The sequence below is a fragment of the Larus michahellis genome, chromosome 7 (genome assembly GCF_964199755.1).
Source record: "Larus michahellis chromosome 7, bLarMic1.1, whole genome shotgun sequence".
In the NCBI taxonomy this organism is placed as follows: domain Eukaryota; kingdom Metazoa; phylum Chordata; class Aves; order Charadriiformes; family Laridae; genus Larus; species Larus michahellis.
In genome coordinates, this window is record NC_133902.1 from 34,455,093 (window position 1) to 34,474,231 (window position 19,139).

At 40.1% G+C, this 19,139-nt stretch overlaps 1 protein-coding gene across 4 annotated transcripts in view; it reads left to right on the forward strand.

The window, feature by feature from the left end:
- CHN1 (chimerin 1) overlaps positions 1–19,139 on the forward strand; it is a 106,084-nt gene that overhangs the window by 14,971 nt on the left and 71,974 nt on the right. Inside the window, exons 3-6 of one of the 4 annotated variants that reach the window (XM_074596009.1) lie at positions 8,098–8,136; positions 10,621–10,737; positions 12,228–12,283; positions 18,452–18,483. Coding sequence is in view for 1 of the 4 variants with exons in the window: in XM_074596006.1 (XP_074452107.1) it covers positions 8,098–8,136; positions 12,228–12,283; positions 18,452–18,483 (127 nt within the window). In the remaining 3 variants the exon portion in view is untranslated. Of the gene's footprint in view, positions 1–3,415; positions 3,922–4,990; positions 5,221–8,097; positions 8,137–10,620; positions 10,738–12,227; positions 12,284–18,451; positions 18,484–19,139 lie in introns of those variants that run through there. The other 3 variants (XM_074596007.1, XM_074596008.1, XM_074596006.1) reach the window with 3 other exon arrangements.

Below are 19,139 nucleotides of genomic sequence, written 5' to 3' on the forward strand. Positions count from 1 at the left end.
ATTGTTGCCAGATCAGAGGTTTGTGGAGACCAGGATGCTAGTGTGATCTCTTTCCTCTCTCCCCCTCGAAACTGATGAAATTATTCAGTGCATGCCCTTCTTTAAGCCCTTTCACTTTTGCCGAGAGTGCTTTCTTGTCTCCCACTTGGTCATACCACAGAAATGGCAGTAGCCCTTGTTGTTTTCTGGGCGTTGTTCACACTTGCTTTCTCTTAATCATTTTTACTCCACTAATAATTAGAAATCTAATTATACTTGTTTGGAGTGGTATAGGCAAAACCATGTGAGGACGAAAGGTCCTCCCGTAATAACATTTGTCCCATTAAAAAATTCCTGGGTCACAGTGTGTGCGATGTAGTGGCATCCTGTAGTTTTCCTGATGCTTTCATTACCAGTGCCTGTTTTCACTGGTTTGTATCTTTCCCTTAGATTGCATTGTACTCTTGTTCTCCTCCCAGGTGCGAATGCCTTTGGAAAATGTGAAGAAAATAAATTCATCTGCTTTTGTTTTCTTGCTTAAGTCAGTCAAATACAGTTTAATTTTAAAAATCTAAAGCAGCCTGGGTGCATGGGGTTTTATGGACATGAAGGAGTGTAGCTACCTTGTGCCAAAGGTCAAGGCAACAGAGTAAACCTTTGCATACGGGGAGTTGTCGCTGGTGACTGTGCCCTCTGCCCACAGGCTTGAGCGTGTCCCTGTAGGTGGATGGCTTTAGCGGTGGAGTGACTTTCTTGTGTGCCAGCTTCTCCAGGGCTGGCCTGGAAACAGTTGGATGCGGTTGAGCTGGCTATTTGTCAAACACACATATAGAATATATGTTCCTTTTCTGGGTTAGATGAAGGTGGCCTGTCCACCTAGTCATAGTCAGTAGTTGGTATCACCCAGAGATGCGTCATGTTATCATAATCACTACAAGATCCCAATTCATCCCACCTTTTACCTCCCCCAACATAAATTTATTAAAAACAGCCATAATCGGGTCGTTACAAGTCACAGCTGGCATAATCAGGTCAATATTTGTATACTTGCTTGTAAGCTGTGCATTCTGTCAAATCCGAATCAATACCCATGTGCAATTCTTAGTGCAAGTACATAGAATTACTGCTTTTAGATAATCCAACCCCTCCAAGTGCCCTCATCCCGGTTCCTGTAGGGTAGTTACCCTGGATCTTCTCCATAAGTGCCCATCGGCAGGAGGATCTTTTCCAGTCACTAGGACAGACGTTGGCAACGATCGAGTTACTGTTCATGGGTGTTCTGGCCCCTCCAGCGGTCCTTTCTCTGTGTCCCATGGGATGTACATCCCGAATCTTCTCCATTAGTGCCTGACAGCTGGAGAATCTTTTCCATTCACCAGGATAGGTGCTGGTGGCGACTGTGGCTCTGGATGAGGGGCCACCCCCTCACCCCCCATCTCTGAGCCATTAATGTCACAGTCCATGTGAGGGTTGTCCTAAGTCAGGCGCCCACGCTCAAGAGCTGTCCCAGCTGTGCCCAACTTTAAACCTCGTGGTCCGAGGCCCCAGGCGATGATCCACCGATCATACTGCCAGTGTTTGTAACCTCTGTCTGTCACTTGCTGTCCCCTGGCAGGAGGCAAAGTGGGTAAGCTGGCAGTAGCTCCTTTCCACCTAGAGGCCATTCGCCTCTGTGGTCAGCCTGCAATGGTGTCTGCCTGCTTGAGGAAGAGCCTTGATATGTCTTAAAAAGTTTTCAAAGCTCTTTTTTCTTTTTTTTTCTTAATTGAAAGGAAATTGTGTGCCAAGAGTAACATTAAAGTGGCATCAAAGACTCAATAACGGTCTAGAAGTATCAGTCATCATATACAGAGTGTCATAGGGTATATTGCATATTCAGGAATCGGGAGAAAATGTGGCGCTCGGTGCCTGTTCTCAGCCCTGCGGGGATCTTCCCATAAACAAAGGAAATTCTGTGACGCCCTAGTTGTGGAACCTCACATGTTTTCCACTCGGGCCCAGACCACACGTGTCAACAGGTTCTTGTCATTAATGTCTTTGTTTTTAGGGACTAATAAAGTGACATTACTTTTGGATTAACATTATTTATTCAGTCACTTTTAAAGCCCAACATTTTTTGTAACACAACAATATAATAGTTTTTATTTAAGAGATGGGGAATATACCAAAAAGTTGCCTGAGATCTCTAAAAAAGCATGGTGTTAAGCCCATGTGAGGTATTTGAGTCAGAACTAATTTGTGGAAAGGCAAAGACAAGACAAGACTGAGCCAGAGGATCGTTTCCCTGTTTATATTCATGTGGAGGAACGAAATGCTGAAGAAGTGTTTGTTCCTAAGAAAACATTTCATGCAAGGCAAGAAAGGCTGACCACGGCTTGCTTTCCTGTTTGCTGAGCACCAGCTGAAATGAACTTCTCACCAGCCTCTGGCAGCAGTGTGCGTGGTACCCTGCTTGCCAGGGCAGGGCTGGGTTGGTTTTTGCAGGACCTCGTGTGACGGGCAGGTAGCAACGCACGGCACTTCTTGCTCTTTGCATCAGGGCTCTGGCTCTGCCCAACACCCCATTACAGATCGTCATTTAACTTACCGCCTGCTGATGGCAGAGGCATAGCGGAGGGGTGGAGAGAGGCTTTGTGGAAAAAAATGTGGATTCCTAGGTCTCTCCTAGGAGTGACAAAGGACCTTTGCTGTGTGCCCTTCCTTCTTCAGTACACATGCAATAGGCCGGGATATTTTGGCCGTTCTCTGCACCCTCTGCCCTGCCGCCCCCTCTCCTGGAGCCACCTGCCACCACCTTCACCTCCTCCTGCTGCCGGGAGCATGGGGGCTTCTGCAGAATGCTTCCAGCGCTGCTGGGTGCTGCCACAGTCAGCGATCAGCTTCTCATACTTACCCTGAAACCATAGTATTGTAGCCCATCTGTTTTACTACCGCTGCCCAGGGCGGTGGCAGTATTCATCCTTTAATTACCTTAATGCTGTTTGAGTTTTATTTTGGTTGGAGTGCATAAAAGCCCTAAGTGCTAGGGTCTGCTTGGCTGCTTCTTAAAATGCTTCATGGTGGCTTAAACTTAGTTTCTGAAATGCTATTGGCACTTGCACTCTGAAAAACAGAGATGAAACAACATTTTCTGTTTAACTGCGCTGTTTTTGTGCCTTGAGAATCTCACCAGCAAATAAATTATGGCTTTATTTCTGTAAGTCAAGTGATTTTTATTTGCATCCTTTGGGCATAGAGAAGGTGCTAATAAGGAAGATTTTGAGGCTGAGGAAGAATTTTCTAGAAGTTGTTTTTTGGGCACAAAAAGGAGTCTGTTGTATGGGTCAGCAAACGGCCACATCCGCTCCTCCTGCATCTCTCCAGGAGTTAAATTTTGATACATGCTGCTGCCAAACAAAGCAAGATTAGCATCTCAAAACACATGTTAACACTTACTGGTTAGTGCCTAGGCTGTAGCTTACAGAAGAACGTTTTATACTTTCTTGCGTCTTTTCATATTTATCACTTAGACCGTTCTTTGGTCCTGGATGATTTCAGAAAACATGAAATTAAACTTTCTTCTCCTGATCGTGTTGATGTTTGGTGTGCATGGCTAAGAACTGGCCTCTTCCACAAGGTTCACCACCTGAGGTCTCACCTGTGTTCAATAGGGATATTGCCAAATGAAATCAAAGTCTGGGGCAAGAGCTGCTGCGTCAGCAGATAGTTGATTATTTCCTCCCAGACAGTGTTAAACTCATCTCCAGCGTGATGTTACAGATCACCATGCTGCAGGGAGTGACATACAGTAAAAGACAAATAAAACTGAATTCTCTACAGGAAACTTCACAATAAGTCCTAAATTGCTTTATGGGGTTACCATACGTTGTTAAGCTGCTGCTGCTCTACCCTCGAGCCGGCTGATCTTCAGTGGGGAGAGGGAAAGAACCATTTCAAGCAGAGGTAAACATTTTTATTCTTTCTATAAAAGGAATACACAGAGACAAGCAGTCTAAACAGTTTGAGGCTATAGTAACAGTTTTCACATCTACAGTTAAAATGTACACTCTGAAAGAACTACAGTTGTCCAGATTTATATAAGGGATAAAATGGAAATGGGTAAGAAAGAAGGAAAATAATGAAGGAAAACACTATGTTGTAATGTGACAATTAGTCACATTTGTGTTTATGGAAAAATCCGAGATGTTCTCATAGCATTTGTGTCTGTATATGAACTTCTCCTAAATGGCTGTATGATTTTCTATTCCAGAAGCACTTTTTTGTGCAAGCATGTATTTCTGATGATGACTGTCTGCTTTTCACTTCTTAATTGCAGATGGTTCGCACCCAAGATGCATAGTTTCCTTTTTCTTTCATTAATTTCTGTGCTTAAAGGAGGGTACGCTGGGCCCAGAAAGCAATGGTCCTGCCCCACTGGACATTTCTGAAAGTGCTAAGGATTATTTAAGAAATTGGGATGGCTTCTGTCCTTGAGCATTGGAGAGAGAGAGGCGGGCTGGCAAACCGTTGCCCTTGGAGAAGCTGAGAGACAGAGAACCTGTCACGTAGGGTACTCAAGAAATGTAGGTCCACGTAGGTCCGTGCCTAACCAGAAGCACCAGCTGTTATGGGTCTATGATAAGATGCTTGCTTTGAAGATGAGTTTGATTTTGCTATTGGTTCAGGAGCAAAAACTGATTCCACAGGGTAAAGGACTGTAAATGTATCTTCATGTGTCCTGCAGCATTGCTTCCTCCCACCCCTTTACCTTGCATATCACTTTGGGTCTCAGTGGGATTTCAAGCAATGCATCAACTTAAGATATTCTTACTCTTTTCTTTACACATGCATACATATTTATACTATGATAGGGCTATTTAGGAGCTTAAAAGTACAGTTTTGTGCATACATCTGTTTCTTTTCTAATCTGTTTCAGGCTGAAAAATTATTAGATACCAGTATGGATTCAGGGTAGAGAATTTGAAGAAGTCCCATTATATTATGTAAACATAAAACTTACACCCTTCTAATCAGAGCAAAATCCTGAAGAACTGAAAAACTGTCATTGCTTGAGATAGTGGGATATTATCAGAACGCCTTCACTTTTAAAGGTTAGGAAGACTATTCAGCACCAGCATCTGTGAGTTTGAAACTGGGCTGAGTTCGAAAAGTGGCAATGTGTGTACACGGCCAGTGTGCCTGATGGAAGATGTGCTTGCTGATGAGAGCGCCTTCATGCTGGCAAAAGGCTCCCCAGTGTTGGTAGGATCAGCTTATGCATTTCTGTTTTCTGTAGTGCTCCAGACCTTTGGAGAAGAGCAGCTTTAAGCTGAATTGCGTCTCACTTAAGGCAGAAAATACAGTTAAGATAAAACATGATGCACAGCTTGTAGAAAATGATTTTATTTTATCATGGAAACATTTAGCAGAGCTGAGATACTGTGCTGATGGGAGCTGTACAAAATCTGAGAACTGACAGCATAGAGTTTATTGCGTTAATTAGAATGTGGTACAGTGTTAGTGAGAAAATGTATTTTGAGTTTAGCATTTTCTGTGGTTTTTTTATCATGCCTTAAAGTGCTTTTTGGGTACTTCAGATGCCTAATTGGAGATGCTGTATGTGGAAGCCTGTGCTATCTGAAAATCGAGCCCTTTTCCTAATAGTGCATTTCAAAATACTGATGATGTGTTAAATGGGACCACATTGATTAATCTTTAAAAACAGATAACTAACACACTGGTCTGATGTTTATGCTCATTCTGTTTTATCTTTCTGTAGTGGAGTGGTTTTAGCAGTAGAAACGTTCTTGCACAGAAACAAGCACTACAGACCCACTGCTGTACCGTTATTACTGCGCTGTACTTGCTGCTACAGTATTTTATATCAGATACCTTTTTTTTATTATTATTTAAATCACAATAGAAATGACCTTTTGTTTTTTCATTACCTCATGTGGGATGGCCGGAGGGTATTCTCACACTGTAAAGGCAGTAAAGCTCACCGACAGATTTTCTAACAAAATCCTTGTGCACAGCTGCATAACATAAATCATGCCTTGCAATTTCTGAATGTTAAATGTTTGTTGTATGAAAGTTACTGCTGTTCTTGCCTGACTTTAACAAGGCTTGAGGTTTTTTGTTTGAAACAAATATTGTTGCTTTTCAGTTTTAGAATCATGCTGCCCTTAGTTGTAACAATTACATGGCTTGAGCGCGAGCAAGTATAGGTTAGACTGCCAAGATATTTGTATTTTCGTAACAGTCAGCTCATATTTTACAAATGCAGTGTGTGTTGTCCTTTCCTTAAATTATTTATTTGTAAATTCAACTGGTGCATATATTGCCAAAAACCAGACTGCAGCAAAAGAAAATTCATCTAGTGAGCTGAGAGTTTGTCTAAACCCGTTATTTTTACTTGCAAGTAAAAAAAAGGGCAAGTTTTGCCCTTTTTCCATGTGACATGGCAGTGCTAAGGATCGCATTACAACGCTTCTGGAATGAATCGACTTGCACTGCCTTAATTAAAGGTATCAAAGTAGGAATGAATAACCACAGCTGCATTTGTTGCTGCTGATTTTCTTTCACTGCTGTAGTACAGCGCGGGCTGCTGAAGGTCTCTGTGCAGATCGGAGGTGCTCTGGCTGATCCCCAGGATGTGGTAGCGCATCTGCAGGACTTTCCAAAGATCAAACCCCATCATATGCTGGGGGATGGCAGTTTGACTAATTGCTGCCTTAATAATAAAGTCATAATGAATTGTATTTATAAGCCCCACTACCACTGAGATAGTCCGTGAGGACTGCACGTTCTTCATGTGTAGCCCTAAAATACAGGGTAAAAACCTGAGCAAAATGATAGCTCAGGCAGGGCAGAGAGCGTGCTGGGAGGGTCCGGGCAAGTCTGTGCCAATTAAACTGGAAAATATCTCATTCCACTGAGCTCTAATTTAGAGATACTTTGACGTGACTGCAGGTGGGAGAGATGGGCTAAAGCAAGTATCTGAAGTACATGGATTGCTTATTCTAAGGGGAGGAAAAACAAAATCCTTTCCTAGCTTCAGGCTCAGTTTTGGAGACCTTAAGGACTCTCAAGCGGAGATGTCACTCAGGCCAAAATTCAAGGAACAAGTTCCCAGATTGCTTGATCTTTACATAACCTCATAATATAACCTAGAAATTAGGGTTTTGTTGGATGCAGCAGGCAGTCCCAGTGAGCAGACGATTGCAACCAGAGCTCAGAAATGAATGCTGCAGTGAGAAGAGGCTGCAGACAGCAAGGCTGGCTGCGTGGTTGTCTCAACTTGTGACCCTGTTGGTGTGATGAGTACTGAGTAACTCCCACCAGCTCGGAGGCAGATAAGCACAGCATCTCGCAGAAAGCCTCGGTACCTCGCAGCATCAGAACTGAAGCTGGTCAGAGTGGTGAAACCGTGGAACAGACACAAAGTTTGCAACAGAGCCCTGAGCTTAAAATATCAGATCAGTTGTCAGCAAGTTGTAAGGGTGACAGAAAACCTTGGGATGTTCATATTTTTTTATTGTTTTATTTGAGAATTAAAATTTGAGATTAGAAATATGGTGGTACTTTTAATACATACTGACTGCTTCCAAGCACAGCTTGTACTCAGTATGAAAAAAAACCCTCCTCTTTTCAAAATCTTTCATAGTATTTACATCCTCTGATTTTATTTTAGGAGTTGTTAATTGCTATCCAGAAGAGGAAAAAGCTAATGGCGGGAATAAATTGGATGAAAACGGATTTATCAGTGTATAAATTGAGATTAACAAATAGTTCTGATGTAATTTAAAAGGGAACTCATGGATATATATAAAGTAAAATAACATGCATTCCCCTTCCCCCCTGCCCCAGTAGTCTGGCTTCTGATGTGCATGTTTGTCATTTTGCAGTTGTGTTTCTATAGTTTTTATTCTAGCTGGCTGAAGAAAATACCTTTTCATATTTTCAGTTTAAGTAAAGAGGGGGAACTTTTAAAAGGTTGTTCTATACCCTGATAGTAAAAAATTATTTTAGAACGTAGGTGCAATATTCATCTTAATAAATACATAAGTGCTTCTGCAGGGTTATTTCTCTGTTAGAATGTTTCCAACACAACATTAAGATTTGTCATTTTTCTTTCAGATACTGATGAATACAGACCACCTGTTTGGAAATCTTACTGTAAGTATCTCAACAGATTATTTTATTTTTTTTTCCAAGTCAGAGCTCAAAATGTTTCAGTTGGGTGTTTTAAAAGGCTCATTGTTCTTTTCATTAGAATTTAAGAAGCATCAAGGGGTTCATTACTATTTAGAGACAGGTGCAGGTGTTTATCCTCAAGGACAAGTGAATGCAGATTATTTGGAGGAGGAGATTCTCTGCACCTTACTCACATAAGTGGTCCCACTCCAGCTTATATTGGTTTGGCTGCCTAAACCAGGGCTTACATAAACTCCATTTGTGCCTTAAAGCTGGTATCACTTGCAAACTTTTAGGGTTCCTGTGCTCTAGTACTTTGCATCACTAGAGTTGAGACTTGAGCTGGTTAGAAAAAAATCAAAATAAGTAGTTTTCCCCCAGAATTTGCTGAGGTAGTAAAACGAGACTGTTTGTTTGGCCCGGTGTGACAAATCACAAGCAGGTTTTTTGAAGCCCTGACTAGAAGGGTCTGGTTTCCTACCAATCTGCCTGCTTGGGCTCTGCAGCTCTTCGGTGTGCGTGCCCTAGCTCAGAGGCAGGTGTGCAGGGCAGTATTCCAGGCGCATTGCCCTGAGACTGAGATCAGTGTGCCACTCCCTTGGGAATGTCACAACCTGCTGGTTTTCATTCCTAATTAAAAAAAACAAAAACAAAAACAACCCAAACCAAAAACCCCCCACACAACAAAAAAAACCCCAACAAATAAAAAAACCTTAATTTTTTTAAATACAAAAAAATTTAATGTAAAGTAATGACTTGTTGTTTGGCAGTGCTGATGGACATTTGGGAAGACTGAAGAGAACACGTGAGACAAATGGCAGCACAGCAAAGCAGTGTAGCTTCCCGCTGTGTCTCACCTCTAAATTCTGGTTCTTTGTAGACAGAAAAGCCAGAGTGCGAGACGTTTTGAGACTTGAGGAAACATAGCAGGAAAGAAGAGTCTTCTGTTAAAAGCAGATTTTGAAAACAGAATGTTTGTGTGTTTAACACAGTTAACAGTTTAGGGATGTCAAACCTACATTTGCATTTTCTTTTGTATCTATTCCCAAGGCTTGGCGTCTTCTGGCTGGCTAAAGGGATTTGCTCACACAACATTGCACATGATTAAAATGTTGCTCTCTAAAGGTTGGGAAGATTTAGCACCCAAGAAAATGTAGTTATTTCAAAAAGGCCTCCATCCTGCAGTGAGAAATCTTTACAATCGGAGATTTTGGGTTGGTCTTAAAGTTTTGGCGAAAACCAGCGTTAGGAAGAGAATAAGTGTAAGAGGGCAGATTAAAGTATTTTTGTCAGCTAAAGTATTTATCGTAGAATTAAATGAGCACTAGAAAACAGCTTTTCTGCCACCTATACCAGTATTCTGTTAATGGCTCACAGAGGCTGTCCCTGCTATTGCCAACCTGACGCATCACAGTTAGGCCTTAAAACTCATAAATCAGCCTCCATGTTTGTGTCTGGTTTCCAATTTTTGAGTTGTTAAGGTGATCATGATTACACAGTCAAGATCTTCTATGCAATATGAGCATTAGATGACTTCTGTAAATGAGAGCATCTCATAAGAAATTTCAAAGAGCTTAGGCTGTAAGGATATAGTCAGATATTGTGAAATTTGTAGTAAAAATTATGGCAAAACTGCAAACACCCTAACAGTTTAGGAATGTCAGGGTCTCTTAAAATACAGTTATGTTAATTGAAGAAAACAGAAAGGCAACAAGTCTAAAAAAAAAGTCTGAAGACTTTTAATTTGTCCGTCTTGAGTGTTTTCTTTAGATGAATGACTTGAATGGTTTTTAATAATTGCCAACATATACAATTGCTGTCATGTAATTGAGATGGCTGAGCCCTTGCTCTGCTTGTGAATCTGGTGGCAAGGCCTGTCTGTGCCTTTTGAATCATCATTTATTATACCAGTAGCTTGTCATATGCCAAGTCAGCCACTTAAAATTAAAGAATTTGCACACAGAATGATTTGAGCAAGCTTTTTTCTTGCAGCAGAAGGCTACAGGATAAAACTGAGACGCTTCGCTCCTTGGTATTAAACATCATTAGTCATGACTGCCATACTTCTTGCTGAGATCTGTGTATTTTGCACCGGGTTGCAAGCATTGGCAGTGAATCACAGCTCTGTACCTTCTGTGAACTTGGGGAACACTGCCTCTTTGTTCGGTTTATTCCATGCCATAATCTATCACAGGAGGGCCCAACCTCCGCAATACTGGAGCTTCGTTGGCGGCTTGCCGGGAGCTGAAGGCTTGGGCACGTTCAAATGTGTGTGCACCCACTGTCCTACACTGTCATGGTTCCCTGTAGTGAACCCTTCCCGTGGGTCAAACCACCCGGTCATGGGGTTTGATTCTATTTTTGCCTCATGAGGGATGAAGAGGGATGTCTTGTTTGACTTCCCTGACAATACTTACAGCAAGGAAACTGTTGTTGAGCAGTTTGAATTGCATACATCGATTACAGGAGGAGGAAAAGGCATCCTGTTTTGTAACTTAACTAGTCTACCTGCTGTGCTTCTGACTGGGAGAAGAGAAGAGGAATTTCCTTCCAGAAAATCTTTTCAGCCTGGCTTGAAGTAAGGTGGGAAACAGTTCTCAGTTTTTAGCCAGTTTCTGCAGAGCATGCTGATTGTGAGTCTCCACTGCTCCTCTGTGAAATTCAGAGAAATATGTATTTATTCTGTGATTTTAAATTTATTTTTTTTTCCTTTGATCTTGACTACAGTTCTCAGAATTAGATATAGACAAGGCCCGGTGCCATCAAACACAACTTTTACAATAAAAGCAAGGGAATCTGTGTGCCGGGCAAATAAATGGTCATGCTGTGCTTGAAATGAAAATTGCTGTTTTATATACTGGTGTGCTGTTTTTCATCGCTTGCAAAAATCATTTTTGTGATACCACTACAGAATGGTAGGAATTGATTTTAGTAACATCAGGAAAAAACATTAGATTTTGTGTTTGGAACAACGGGAGTGATTTTTTCCAATTTGTCTTATGATTGCCATATCATCGGGCATCTTGCCATTTTCTCCATTCCCGTGTAACTTAGCGCATAAATACAGCATTTGTCAGTGGAAAGAACTTGTGATCAAACGAGTCAAATCTCATTGGGTAAATCAATGTATAGTCTTATTACCTGAAGAAGGTGACGGCACATGCTGTTAGACCATGGTGTTAGTACTAATGATTGAAAGATAATTTAATTTTAAAAGATTACAATTCCAAATATCCATTTTATCATTTCTAGAGTACTATTCAAGTCCTAACTCAGTGTTGACAGCCTTATTGCAAAGGTGGCTTGTGAACCAAACTCTTTTTGGGGTAGAAGTTGAAAGTCATTCCTTTGGTATTATGTCAGAAAGTCTGCACGTTAATACCATTAAATTTACAGCTGGCTTCTAAAATTTATTCTGGCTTGATGAGGCTTATTTTAAAAAAAAAAAAAAAGGAAAAAAAGTGGTTGGGGGGGAGAGATATTAGTAAATGTATGTCATAATTGGGCCTTAACTGTTTTACCCTGCTACTCATTTCCTGATGTCTTTACATCTGCAAATGCAAAGGCCACTTTTTTCTTTGTTCAGAAAGGTCATCACTGAGCAGTGGCAAAAGCAGAAGGTTTGATTCTGCAAATTTCTGAATGATTCTTTTAAAGTCTTGATGTATTTCAGGTGACTGAGTGTGTGCCCAGTGTGGTAGGATGGGACTCCATCAGCTTACTGAAGAAAATCTGATAGCAGCCTGATTTGACATATAATAAAATTTAATTTGCATTTATCGTTATTCCTTTTTTGATCTACTTGATGGAAACTTCCCTGGTCTTAACTCAGTGACTCCCTAGTACTCGATCAATTAATTGTAAAGATGATCAATAATCCCAGTTTGGGAGCAACATTCTTTTTTCTGACACTTGTAATTAATTTGTGAGACCTTGATATATGTATCCTTGCATTAAATCTTGCAGAACGTTGTCATCTTTTTTTTTTTTTAAACAGCAAATTTTAATGTTAAAATGCCTAATTTGTACAATGATTCTATATTAATCAGAATTTAACTTCTGCCTTCTCTCAGTGTATCAGTTGCAACAGGAAGCTCCCCATCCTAGAAGGATAACCTGCACTCGTGAGGTGGGTATTACAAAGTCTTATAGAGTCCAGTAATTCCAAGTCTATCCTTACTGTTGTCCAACCCAAACAATGGTTCCTTGGGAGACTTGGCGCAGTGATTAGAGTAAGTAGCCTTGGGGGCAGTGGTACCCGGAAATCCGTTTGGTCTAAAAATCAAATTAAAAAGCATTTTGAGTATGATGAGAATCATTTACTGGTTTTTGATTCTTAGATAAATGGGAACGTTAATTTTCTTCTCCTTTTTGGGTCAGAAATTCACAGAAGCAAAAGCAGAGCTGTATAGGGAAACTGTACACCTGCGCACGCATCGCTGCTAGATGTATGCAGTAGACCAACAGAGGGAAGACAGAAACTTCCCCTCATGCTGTTATTCGAGCTGCAATACTTAAGACTATTGAATATTAGTAGCTAAGCTATGCAGAGCCCCAGCTTTTAAGGATCCAAACAGTAATAACGGGATCCTGTTGATACACAGTGATGCAGAAGCACCTGCTGTTGGGGTCAGTTGTGGAGGCAGAGCCTGGATTGCCAGCGTGCCCTGAGCTGCCGTCCAGCGGAGCAGCACCTCTCCAGAGCTGCGCTGCTGGAGGGTTTAACTGATACCAAACATCCCTGCCAGCAGGATTTTACTCATAACTGCATCTCTCTTGCAGCTTCAGTTAGGAACCTGGGAAACATTAATTTCCATTTCAAAAATGCTAGGCTTGACTTATTAAGGAGTATTACAAAACACAGCTCTTACTGAATAACCACTGAAAGTTATTACGCTGCTGGAATAAAACTTAAGCATTTTTATCATGCGCCAAGAGAAGGAAATTAATCTTTGAAATATGTTAGTCATTTTGACATGGTATTAAATACAGGGGGACATAGCACTGTCAGGAACATTAATAGCTCACAGTCTAGATCACAAGGAGGATTACTTTACAGAACTAAACAGGCGTTTCTCTGTCATCTTTTCAAATGTCCAATTGTGATTCTATGAAATAGTCTGTCAGTTTTTAAGATAAAAAGTAGAGATTTAACAAAAGTGAAATACTACATTGAATGGAAGCACTCTTATTTGCCTTTGCTAATTTGATATATTTTTATTTTTATAAAAGGTATAGCTATAGCTGATTGCACTTAACCAAGACATAGCTATAGAAAAGAACAATACATGAATTTTACAAGAAGCAGAGTAGCAAAAAGTTTGTTTCTACTGTTAATGAGGGTCCAAGCAGGGGTATTCTTGTTAAGGTTGTTGTGCATATTATCTTACATACATCAGATAAGGTGGGATGGAGATTTGAAGGGCAAGATCTATAGAACATAAGATCTGAACTGTGAAGAAATGGGAGGTTTTCCAGTTTTTTATTACCATTGCTACAGTATTGGGAAGGTTCTCTTCTATTTTGTGTGTTGAAAGGGTTGATGATAGGGTTTGATAGGGTATGATGATGAAAGGGTATGATAGGTTTTTTCGTTACATTAATATAAAAATAGCTGAAGTCTTGCAGGAGCTTAGTCTTTTGGTACAGGTTTGTGACTGTACAGAGTGCTCGCCTGGATAGGGTGAAGTATTTTATTCCCTGTCTCCAATGGCTTGTGTTTATTGTTGTTAAGTGCTGTCAAATAGTTCCTTTTTTCATCTTCATCTCAAAAGTATTTCATATGACATATATAACATATGACATATATAACATATGACAAACTTCCAGTAAGTCTTAAAACTTGCCCTGTGCCAGAGGGAACAAAAAAAGGAGAGAGATATTCTGTGTTTTAAAATACTTTCATCTCAGCCCTTGAACTGCAGAGTAAACCATGGTGTGTCTGCAGCATGAACGCTGTTGTAGAAACTGAGAAATAAAATCTGCGGTTTTTAGAAACTAGCGAGAATTGAGCTAAATAAAATAGAGCTATGAAAGAATCAGTCAGTTTGCAGGTATTTAGCTGGAGAACAGAACATATTAAATACACATTTTCTCATTAAAGAGTCCATTTACCAAAAAAAAAGCTCTTTGAAGCTTATTTTTACCTAATAAAGTTAAAATTGAAAGAATACATTATCAGTGCGCATTTTCCTACTTCTGCATTAATTCGTTATAATGCAGAGAAGTGTTTTTCATTACAAGTATTGAACAATTTATGCAGCTGAGCCAGATTTGAAGTGAAAATATATTCAGCGAGCAGTAACGTGTTTAACCTTTCTCTCTGGTCTCAGCCTCTCCCGCTAGCGTTGAGCTTTGTGATCTGCTCTTTCTCAGCTGGGTTTCTATTAGCAGCCATGCGTGAGTCCGTGGAGAGCAGAATCTTTTCCTAAGTGGTTGAATTATTCAGCTGTATAAACAAATTCATAAATATTAGGAAGAGAATTTTGGTCCAGAGAACATCAAAGAGGTCAGTGGGAGGGAACAACATGTAATTTGGTAAGGTATTAGCACGTAAATTGCTCCTCTTGCCTTCCTGTATTCCACCTGTTGACATAAGCAAGAGTGATGATAAGGGGAAAAAGCACTTGTTAAAGAATAATCGGAAATCACACGGTAAAAAAAAAAACCCACCTTTTATTTAAGGTGCAAAGGCACGTGTTGTACAAGTGCTGATACTGAGAGGTATATTCAACAGAATGACCTACTTAATATGAACTGCTTCTCAAATCCAGAGAATCCGAGTTTCTGCTCTGTTACACCGGTTTCGTATTAGAGCAACACACAGATGAGCGGAGTTACACTGAGGTAAAAAGAGCATTGCAATCATTTGGCATTTTTTTATTGTGAAGGTGCAACAGAGCCAAGGTTTTCAACACTGCATGAGGTTCATTTGTAAAGTTGATGATTCCATTACATTTTAAGGATGTTTGACTTCTGCATGCGGCTTACATCCAAATTGTAATGTTGTTTGTGCAATTAATATTGTATTACCTCCCTGGAATTTGTATTTGTTGGGCATATAATCTTTTATATACACACATGTGCACGTGCGCATGCAGGCATATGTAGGACATCCTTGACTGCTATATGAAGGCACTCTACAATAAATTTTAAATTATTATGTACAGGAAAAAATCAAACCGACAAATGATGGAGATAATTAAAATCACTGGCCTTTTTCCATCCTGTTATGAGGCTTCATCCTAATTCAGTGCCAGTAGTTAAGAAGCCTGTTAAACAGCATCTCTATGTATCCCTGTGAAAATGGCCTCTCTGAGTAGTCACAAAACACAGCGTAGAGTGGGCATATATAACGTATATCCTTGTTAAAGCTGTTCTTAAAGATGGCTTTATCTGTATGATATTCACACAGTATGACTTCCCAGCTTTCGTAGTAACTAAGCTCTTTTCCAAAGGAATGGCTACGGTAAGGCACTTGCCAAGTCTGCCCCTGTTTATCTGTTCATAAACTTGTTTTCATTGGCTTCGCACCTTGGTTTGAAAAAATCAGAAACAAAGCAGTGATGGATACGTCACTGACCTTTGTGTTTCTTGCAGGTATCATAGCGAGACTTGAACCTTTCTTGTGTGTGGCCTCTGCATCAGTGCTATACAAATAAGCCCATTGAAAATAAATATCTCACAATTATTTTTTTCTTTTTTTTTTCTAAGTTAGAAGCAATTTTTAAAACTGTACCAAACACAGGCTAAACAAACATTAGGAATGTTTGTAACAGCAATAGGAAATTTTTCCCATAAATAAAAATTCCTGAGAAGTCAAAAGACTTAGCATTCAGCTGGTCTTCACTGGATATAGAAAAAATGAAGTAGCTAAGGCTGCCTTTACTCATGCTCAATGATACTTTGATCCAAAAATACTACCAAATCAGAAAGAAACTCTGCAGAGGATAATTACAATGTGTTTTCAGCTAACAGCTTTAGTTAAAATGACCATTTTCTTGCTACTGCTTTGATTTTATTTAAAAATGTATTTCCTTTCTTAGGTGGGTTTTAGTTCCGGTCCAGGAGGATGTTTTAGTTTTGTCTCCTTAAGGCCGACTGAGTGTGAAAGTTCCGCTAATGAAGCTTCTGAACGGAACTCTTTTGGCTTTCGGTGCTCACGTGCAACTGGAGGATACGTGGGTGCCTGTGTGTGTCTGTAGCCCAGCTGGTTCTGAGGGAATGAGAAGGCCCCTGCTGAGTTCTTGATGGAGCTGCCTTAGAGTCTAAATGTACACATGCGATCTAGATATCAGAAAACCCTAACATCATAAATTTAAAAAGTTACAAAAAAACCCCAGAACACCAAAACCCCGGCAGTAGAACTCAGTGAATTAAGGTTCGTTTGTATTTTTGTATTTATGTACAGGAAAAAAAATCAAACAGACAAATGATGGAGATAATTAAAATCACTGGCCGCTTATACAAGCAAACAGTGGTACACATCAACGTTTACACTGAAGTTTTTGTGAGTTGGTGAAAGTAATCAGTAGAGGCTCAATGTTAACAGAAGCGGTTATTTCCCTCTTTAACTCATCACCCACCGAGAAGAACTGCAAACCCAGCTACAATTGCCTGGCAGTCCAGCGGAGCTTTTCTCTGATGCTTTGCTCCAGTCACCTGCCAGTTCTCAGTTTCAAATGTTTGCACACAGAGTATAATATTATAATTTGTTTTAGGATTTGCAAGTACTCTGAAGATGCCCTGTCACATTACTAATCCATTTCTGAAATGGAATGCTTTTGCCTGTAGAAATTTTCCAGTTCTGTCATATAAATTCACTGTATTCACAGAGATAAATATAAAATCTCAATAGACAGGCAACAAAACCGTATTCACGACAGGATTCTTTTTTTAACAACTGCCTGAGACTAGTGTCTTGTCTGGAGGGTTTTAGTTAGGAATTGTTGCAAGTTCCTATAATACCAGCAATAAAATGTTTTCACTTCTTCTCCATTCATGTTGTTATCTTCCTATTGAAGAAGTAGCCTACACTTAAAATATGTAAGACTTTTTTTCTTTTTCGAAATGATGCAGTCATTTCAGGCCCTTTGAAAACAGTTACCACACCGGTCAACTCTTGTTTGCTGTTAGGTAGGAAAAGGAAGTCTTTTAGAACATTATAAATCTTTCCAGTGATGGAACAATTTTTCAAAAGTGATGAACCATCACAATAGCTTTATACTTGCTGGGAATGTGGAAGAGTTATTATTAGGCTGTACACTAGGATGTAATTTTTGTTGGTTTGGACATCTGAAATCTTTATACTCCACTGAGATAACTGGGGAGAAGTGCTAATTTTAATAGGCTTTTTTTCTGAAAAGATGGAAAAAAGAAACTGAAGTGGCAGTTTACTGTGAGTATTTTGTGTTTTATTATAGGTGGATCGTTTCATACTCTTGTACTTCAGGTTGTAGAACTGTTGACTTTTGCTCCCCAAAGAGTTTCCTCCTTTAAATTTAGCGAGGAGGGATGATCCGGTGGTTCAGATTATCGAGCTGATTTCTGGGAGCTCTGCAGTTCCTCACTTGTCTGTAAACTTCCTGGACAATCGCAGATGAGTTACTTCACCCGAGATACTTAGCAGGCAGATTGTGTTCTCACACCCTTGCATGTTGTGTGCATTTACACTGCATGGTCTCTGGAGCTCGGATGGGCCGGTGTCACGCAGCATATCTGGTGTTGGGGTCTTTTTGGTGATACCACAGATCACACAGTTTAGTCAAGTCCAGAAGCGCAAGATTTAGGCACTTGACCATTTAATCTACCACTTGCCCTCGCTCGGAGCGGGTACGGCAGTGGTTTAATTTCTCACAGCACTGGCACAAACAGCTCTGTGATGGAAGGTAACTTGTAAATTTAAGAGTTTTATAGATGTTCCACTGTATTAGTGCACGTAACAATACAGTACGCTTACACCCATTAAATGAATCTTTTGTTTCCCCTTTTTGGCAGTTTGTACAAGCAATATTTAATGCTAACAGTTTGTATTAGCAGAGCCCTGAGGATGACGTGATCCACGCAGCTCATTCTTTCTCACTCCATTTTAAGCCGTTCAGAAGTGCAATGTTTCCTGAAGGTCTGCTTTTGGTTTCCCTATATTCCATCCACAGGGGAAATCCTGGGATAGTAGATTATTGTTGTCTGTACTTTTACATTATATCTCTTTCTATTTTCAATACTACATTATGAACAGTATGCTTACTGTATGGGTTCCCTTGTTAAGAAACATTACAATTTCTGTTGTTTCTTCTAGGTAGAGAACAGACCCAAATATTATGGAAGAGAGTAAGTAACATGCATCTCTGAAAGCGGTTTATCCAGACACGTTGGTTGATAATAGTTACAGAAAAGGTTGCAAGTGCTTGCTCTGGGCCTTTGTTTCTTTCTGTGTGGCTTGCTCACCATCAGATTATTATCACAGCGTCATCGCTTTCATCTGCCTAAAGTTACAGCTGTGTTTTCTGGTGGATATGGATATCACTGAGCACTTTCAAGGGGTTGTCTCTTTCTACCCCCACCTTCAGTTGGCTTTTACAAAAGATGTTTGTGTGCAGGAAAAAAAAAGATATCACAAATGCAATATAAGTGTACAGTATATGTGTGCCTTCTATTTCAGACCACTAAGGCAAAGATGGTTAGGTTTAGTGTGGGGAAACAAAGCAGATCTTACTTGTGTTTCTTTTGGAAAAAGATATGTAGTAGTGCTAGGTTATTACACCAGTAACTACTGAGATTATATGCAGTCCCCAAGATTTTAGCAAATAGCCATAATATCCCTGAATGCTGCAAAATGTTGGATCGCGTGCCACTGGCACAAAAGATGTGAAGCCATCAGGAGAAAATGGATTTATTTCTACATATTAAATTGATTGATGCAGATTTAAAAAGCAATAAACTTGTTTCATAGATTTTGTTTCATAGCAGCTTTTCTAAACCATTTA